General features: G+C 41.4%; 1 protein-coding gene across 1 annotated transcript in view; it reads left to right on the top strand.

Moving 5' to 3' along the window:
- The window catches only part of LOC105979774 (sulfotransferase 2A1-like), a 20,571-nt gene that overhangs the window by 11,876 nt on the left and 924 nt on the right, over window positions 1-7,771 (top strand). Inside the window, exon 5 of the mRNA XM_013008014.2 lies at window positions 5,197-5,377. Within this exon, the coding sequence (XP_012863468.1) occupies window positions 5,197-5,377 (181 nt within the window). The remainder of the gene's footprint in view (window positions 1-5,196; window positions 5,378-7,771) is intronic.

Genomic DNA, 7,771 nt, shown 5'->3' with positions numbered 1-7,771 from the left:
CTCCAGTGGCCTACTAACGGGCTTTGGATCTCCACTCCGGCAAATGTTTCTCTTATAGTTGTGTCTATAGTGTAATTTTTTTCAGACAGAATATGTTTTCTTATCCAGTCTGCTAGTCTGTCTCTTAAGCGGTGCATCTAATACCTGTACCCTGAGTGTAATAATCACGAGGCATAAAGTCATTATGGCCATTTGTGTGTATGGTCCTGGTGATTTTTTAAAAAAAATCATTTTATTGGGGGCTCATACAATTCTTATCACAATCCATCGATCCATCCATCGTGTCAAGCACTTTAGTACATTTGTTTCCCTCATCATTCTCAAAACATTTGCTTTCTACTTGAAACCTTGGTATCAGCTTCTAATTTTCCCCCTCCCTTCCCGCTCCCCCTCCCACATGAACCCTTGATAATTTATAAATTGTTATTATTTTGTCATATCTTACATCGTCCAACATCTCCCTTCACCCACTTCTCCACTGTCCGTCCCCCAGGTAGGTTGTTATATGTTGAACCTTGTAATCTGTTCCCCCTTTCTCCTCCACCTTCCCTCCACCCTCCCGATATTGCCACTCTCACCACTGATCCTAAGGGGTTTATCTGTCCTGGATTCCCTGTGTTTCCAGTTCCTATCTGAACCAGTGTACATCCTCAGGTCCAGCCAGATTTGCAAGGTAGAATTGGGATCATGATATTGCAGGGGAGGAAGCATTCAAGAACTAGAGAACAACAAAGCCAACAGGGAAGAAGCACACCAGCGCATCCCAACATGATGGCTGAAGACAAATGGGTGCATAAGCAAATGTGGTGAAGAAAGCTGAAGGTGCTGGCTGTCAAAAGATATAGAGTCTGGGGTACTATAAGCTTGAAGATAAACAAACGGCCATCTAACTGAAACACAACAAAGCCCACATGGAAGAAGTACACCAGCCGGTGAGATCACGAGGCTGTCAAAGGGATCAGGAATCAGGCATCAAAGACCAAAAATATCATAGCATTGTGAATGATGGGGAGTGCAGAGTGTGGACCCAGGGCTCATCTGTGGGCAATTGGACATCCCCTTGCAGAAGGTCTGCGGGGAGGTGACGAGTCAGTCCCGGTGCAGTGTAGCAATTATTTCTTTGTTTATATTTTTTCTGAGTTTAGTTGAATCCATTTATGAGTTTGTTTTTATTTCTTTCATTGATATTGTTTGTGTGCTTACTGAGTCCTTATGAATTTCATCTGACATCGTTGATTCTTATCCAAAGAACTCCTTTAACCTAGCTGTAAAGACTGTGTCATTTAAAATATTTCCTTATTTTATGTTTGTCTGGACATGACTTAATTTTGATTTAATAATTTAGGAATAATTAAACATTTTGTTATATAGATTTGTATATATCATCCCATTGCCTTCTTGCCTGCATGACTTCTGCCAAGAAATTAGAGCTTGATCTTACTGGTTCACCTTTATACCTAATATTTAATTTCCTCATATTCTCTCTTTGGTTTTGGAAAGTTTAGTGACAGGTCGTGGAGATTTTTCTTTAGGGGTTCTATCCTATTTGGAGCTCATTGAGCTAATTGAGTGTCTACCTTCTCACATTTTAATTTTATATGAGGGATGTTTTCTGCCAACAAATATTCATCTTTTATTTCTTAATTAGTTAATTAATGATTTTTATCTCTTCATTTTGAGGCATTCCAATAAAAATTAAGTCATTCTTGTTGCTGTTGTTCCACATACATTTTTGATGTTTTTAATATTTATTTTCTGATTGTTCTTCCAACATGTTTAGAAATATATAGCTAACTCTGTCTTGAATTGGGAGAAAGATGAGGCTTTTTATCCCCATAGAGTTACCATCTGAGGAAACCACAGGTGCAATTCTACCCCGTCTTATAAGGTCGCTATGAGTTTGAATCCACTTGATGGCAGTGAGTTGTCTTTGGTTTTGTCTTGAATTGGTTTAATGATACTTTGCTCTTACATTATGTATTTATAAAATTTTAATTTTAATTCTCTGGACTTGCAGTTGCTGTTTCCTTGTGTGCATTTAAAATTATCTATGTATTTTTCAACAAGTTTGAAAATTGTAGTGTTTGCCTGAATTATTCTAGAATTTTGTCCTACATCATTTTCTAAACTTGCTGGATGGTCCTAAATAGAATTTTTAAAAATCATTTTATTGGGGGCTCATACAATTCTTATCACAATCCATCCATCCATCCATCCATCCATTGTGTCAAGCACATTTGTACATTTTTTTGCCATCATCATTCTCAAAACACTTTCTTTCTACTTGAGCCCTTGGTATCAGCTCCTCAATGCCCCCCCTTCATCCCCCACCCTCCCTCCTTCACGAACGCTTGATAATTTATAAATTATTTTTTCATGTCTTATACTGACCAATATCTCCCTTCACACACTTTTCTGTTGTCGGTCCCCCAGGGAAGGGGATATATATAAATCATTGTGATTGGTTCCTTCTCTATCCTCGCACCTTTCCCTTACTCTCCTGGTATCGCTATTGATCCCGAAGGGTTTATCTGTTCTGGAGTCTCTGTGTTTCCAGCTCTTATCTGTACCAGTGTACTTCCTCTGGTCTAGCTGGATTTGTAAGGTAGAATTGGGATCATGATAGTGGGGGTGGGTTGGCGTGGAGGAAGCATTAAAGAACTAGAGAAAAGTTGTATGTTTCATCAGTGCTATACTACACCCTGACTGACTCGTCTCCTCTCTGAGACCCTTTTGTAAGGGGATGTCCAATTGCCTACAGATGGGCTTTAGGTCTCTTGTCTGCACTCTCCCTCATTCACAATGCTATGATTTTTTTGTTCTTTGATGCCTGATACCTGATCCTATTAATACCTCGTGAACATACAGGCAAGTGTGCTTCTTCTATGTGGGTTTTGTTGCTTCTCAGCTAGAAGTCTGTTTGTTTATCTTCAAGCGTTTAAGACCCTAGACGCTGTATCTTTTCACAACTGGGAAACATCAGCTTTCTTCACCATATTTGCTTATGCACCTGATATGACTTTAGCGATTGGGAAGGTTGGGAAGGTGAGCATCATGGAATGCTAGGTTAATAAAACAAAGTGTTCTTGCGTTGAGGGAGTACTTGGGTGGAGGCCCAACGTTCATTTGCTACCCTAATACTAAACCTATAAATATATGCACATAGATCTATTTCCCCATCGTCATATATAAATGTATGCACATATGTACATGCGTGCATTTAGACCTCCATAAATGCCCTCTGCCTCTTAGTTCTTTCCTCTATTTCCTTTTCCTTTCTTCTTGTGCCACTAGCATGCAATACCATTTTCCCCCTGGCATATTTTCTGGGTCTGTAGGATGCTCATTTGCTTCAGCCATCTTGTTCTGTTTCTTGCATGATTTAAAGTTTCCCATTATTTTGGAGAGAATGTAGTGATGCTCTGTTTATCCATCGCTTGTATCCTAGTTTGTTTCACGCTCATTTTTTAAAAGTTGGGATTTAATACATATGTAATATCATTCCATATTACAATCAGGTCAGATAGAATGTATAATTGCTACCATTATCAGTCTCCAAACATTCTTTTCTACATGGACTCCTTGACATCATCTTCCTTTACCACCCCACAACCACTGTACCCTCTCTTCCCAAACTCCTTGTTCTACTTGCTATTCCTATAAATTCATCAATCCTGGGGATCATATACAGATATGTAAACAACATTATAACAGCTTCAAGAGGGGCACCTACCTTGACATAACACATCTGAGATACACTCTAATATGAACAAACAAAAGCCGAAGAAAAGAATACAAAGTCAAAATACAGAAAATTTTGGAAACCAGATTATGTCCAGCCTACATCATAAGGGGATCAACTGAAAAAAAAATTAACTGTTTCGGTCACTGGGGCTCTCACTATCTGTCCCTGTGGAGTTGGCAGGGTGTGGGTGTGTGGGCAAGAATCTCTAATCACTGATCACGAAGAGTAGCAGAGTATACAATGGACAGGTGTTGGCTGCCCTCTGCCATTGTTTCCGTGATGCTGATGTGGTGGTGTAAATTTACGTGGTGGTATAACTTTCCCAGTTAAGATGTGTGTCTGACGTGGCTTGGTATATAATAGGTGTGTCTGACATGTCCTGGTACAGTTGCAGGAGCCTGGATGATGGGCAAAAAGAGTGGCAAGATGGAAGGGACAAAAAGTGATGCAGTGCCAGACACAAGTGCTGGCTACCGCACAAGATTGCCGTGGAGTATGATACCGGCTTTGCTAGAGTAGGCACTGATGACTGAGGCGACAGGACGACCCCCCAGTGCAGACTCATGAGGAAGCAAACTCCTGATGCCTGATCAATGGTTTGCTTGTCAGGGACCCCACAGTCAGGGAGGAAGCATGCTGCCAATGATGGAGAAGGCAGAAGTGTGGCTTAATACCCAGGAGACCATTCTGGATGGATACCACACTTCTCCAGGCAGAAGTACTGCAGTGGTCATCAGTACATGTCTTTCCTTACGTAAGACCGTTGGTTATCTGCGTCCTACCATGACTCAATGTAGAGGGGTGGCCACCTGAAATTGAACATCTCTAGCTGCCGCCCCAAAGGCCCTTTCCACTTGTGAGTTGCTCATGTGAATGACCATTTGCTCACTTCAATTCTTTGGCCCTGTTTGCATTTATTTGTTTCAATGTTTATTTATCTACTTCTTTCTTTCTTTTTATGTATCTCTCTATCTATCTATCAATCATCTATCTATCCATCCAAGTACCATCTATTTTAGGAGGTGGCAGCACAGGAAGTTTATTGAACAGTAAAGTCAGGACACATTGGGAACAAGGCCCCAGGAAGACTACACGACCGAAAACATGAAAATCATGACCCCCTGCCCAGAGCAGGCAGGCCCTTCCTGTTGTCAGTGGTCAGGATTCCACAACTGATTTCTACTCCTGATTCACTTGTTTTCTCAGGTCCTTGTTGTTAGAGGATTTCACGATGAGTGGTATTGTTCCACCACTTAGTACCAGTTCCTGTTCTACGTATTGCTACATTCCCAAACTTATTTGGATCATATTTCAGATTAGTACAACCAATTGATCCTCTCTCTGTTTCTTAATTTTCATCCTTTTCGTCTTCCCTGCTCATCATGTCTCTTTGTTCTTTTTACCCTATTGTATTTAACTTTCACATTATCTCTCATATTTTTTTATCCTAGGACCTAAGAACCACTGTAGAGAAGATCATTCAGTTCTTGGGGAAAAAGCTTGGTCCTGAAGAACTCAACTCACTGCTGAAGCATGTATCCTTTAAAGCCATGAAAGACAACAAAATGAGCAATTTGACCCTACTGCCAGATACCATTATGGATCATAGCCAAGGGAAATTACTCAGAAAAGGTAAGAAATAGTATTCTGAATATAGAACATAAAAAAGTGGATAACTAATAACCTTGCTTCTGTAGGTGTGCAAAGTATTGGGGAAGGGAAGGATTTGAGGTGTATAAATCACTCAAGGGTCTTCAACATTCTGAAAGCTGAAGGAACGAATTAGGGAATTCAGAGCTGAAAAAGAAGACTTAGCAAAAGAAAGTCTAATGGATGAGTCTATCTCCTGGGGTCATTGTTGAGTCTCTGACTGATTTCTTGAGTGTCACACATGGTTACACCCTCATCTACTAACCAAAGTTTGCTGATTTGAATTGATCCCGAGGCCCCTCCTTAAGACAGGCCTTATGATCTGCTTCTCAAAGTTCGCAGCGTTGAGAACCCTGTGAAGTGCAGTCTTACCTGACACACACTGGGTTACCATGAGTTATAGCCATTCAATGAGTACCACTAATGAAAGCAACACTTTTCTAGATATTTTTCATCTTGTAGAGACTTCTCTGATCTTCTTTTTGTCTGTATGCCAGGTGTTCTGTTAAAGATCTAGTTAGCAGAATAAAAGGAAGAGTGGGTAGGTAGAAAGAATAACAACAATCGATGAAGGGCCACAGAAAAGCTCTGTTCTCATCGTGCAGGTGTGGCCCCTATCCCTGTAGAAAGAGGAAGGCATCTGTTCACATCTTGATAATGGGAAGATCCGCTCTTCAAAAGAAGCAGGAGACTTGAACCCCTAAGATGTAAAAAAGCAGAAGAGATGATGTCATTTCCCGAAAATTCCCACCCAGTCACTCACTGCCATAGAGTCAATACTAACCCATAGGGACCCTTTAGGACAAGGTAGAATTTCCCCTGTGGGGTTCTGGGATTGTAATATGAGAGTAGAAAGTGTCATCTTTCCCCCACGGAGTGATTGGTGGCTTTTAACTGCTCAGATTTTGTTAGCAGACCTTCTTGAAACCCACAATGCCACCAGTGCTCCACTGTTGTCCTCCTCTCTGATACCTCCCTGGTGGTTCTATTGGGTAAGAACTGAACTGTAACCATAACCGAACAAACCCAGCCGCTGCTCCTCCGGAGAAACATTGCACTATCTGGTTTAGTAAATATCTCCAGCCTCAGAAACCCTGTATAAGTTTGATCTGAGCGGCAACTGGCATTTTGGCAGTGGGGTTTGGGTTCCAATGTTGTTATTCTACCCAAACTATTCCATGGTGCTAAGGATAGCGGCGAAAGAAAAGTCGTTATTTCTACAATCTTAGACATTTACAGTTCAGTGCCATCAATTATGTTCTTTATATTCTTCAACCGCTATCCCAACCACCCCCAGAGTTTGACATCACACTTGGTGGAAGGTAAATTCCCCCTAACAGTGAGTCTTCCTTTGCCACTTCTTCTCAGCCACCATGTTGTTCTTAGCAGACATCGGGTCTGTTCTGAGCCATAGCAAACCTACACACAACTGAAGAAACCACTGCCCCCATGCTGCACCATCCTGACAATCGTTCCCAGGCTTGAGCCTAAGTTTACGGACTCTGTGTCAATCCAGCTTGTGAGGATCTTACTCTTTTGCACTGCTGCTCTGCTTGACCAGGCAGGATGTCCTTCTCCCAGGATTGGTCTCTTCTGACAGCATGTCCATAGTACGGGACATGAAGTCTCTCCACCCTGGCCCCTAAGGACCACTCTAGCCTTACTTCTCCCAAGACAGACTTGTTTGTCTTTTTAGTAGCCCTGGGTACTTTCAAAATTCTCCACCAGTACCACAGTTCAAAGCATCAGTTCTTCTTCAATGGCCAAGTTTGACAAGCTCATGAAGCAATGGAAAGTACCGTGGTTTGAGCCAAATACACCTTTGTAACACCCTTGCTCTTCAATACTCTAGAGAGGTCTTGTGCAACAGGTCCACCCCTGGTAACCACTAATCTATTTTGTTGTCTTGAGCAGTTTCTATTCCAGATATTGCATTTAGTTATAGTTATAAAATGGTGTTTCATTATTATTCGGTCATCACAATATAATTAGAAGGCAAGCACTAGGAAAAGCCCTTTAATGCAGACAGCAACTTAAGGATCAAATAGAAGAGGCAACATAAAATCTGAGATTAGAACCATTGGTAATCTGATCCAGACAGGAGATGTGCACTTGTTCAGTTATACTGTGGTTGTTGGCTCTGACTCATGGTGATCTCATGTCCAGTAGAATGAAATGCTGCCTGGCCCTGCACCACCTTTATGATCTTGGCTACATTGATTCACATTGTTGCACCATTGCGTCAAGGCATTTCATGGAAGATTTCCTATCTTTCCCCTCACCGTCTATTTTACTAAGCACAATGCCCTATTCTAGCAACTACTCTTCTGTGATTACGTGTTCAAAGTCAGGGAGACAGAGTTCCTGCAGCTCCCA

Source organism: Echinops telfairi, unplaced genomic scaffold, assembly GCF_000313985.2.
Source record: "Echinops telfairi isolate 266 unplaced genomic scaffold, ASM31398v2 ScPeMD7_655;HRSCAF=1070, whole genome shotgun sequence".
Taxonomy (NCBI): domain Eukaryota; kingdom Metazoa; phylum Chordata; class Mammalia; order Afrosoricida; family Tenrecidae; genus Echinops; species Echinops telfairi.
Note: the sequence above shows the minus strand (reverse complement) of the source record. Positions and strands in the feature narration are given on the sequence as shown.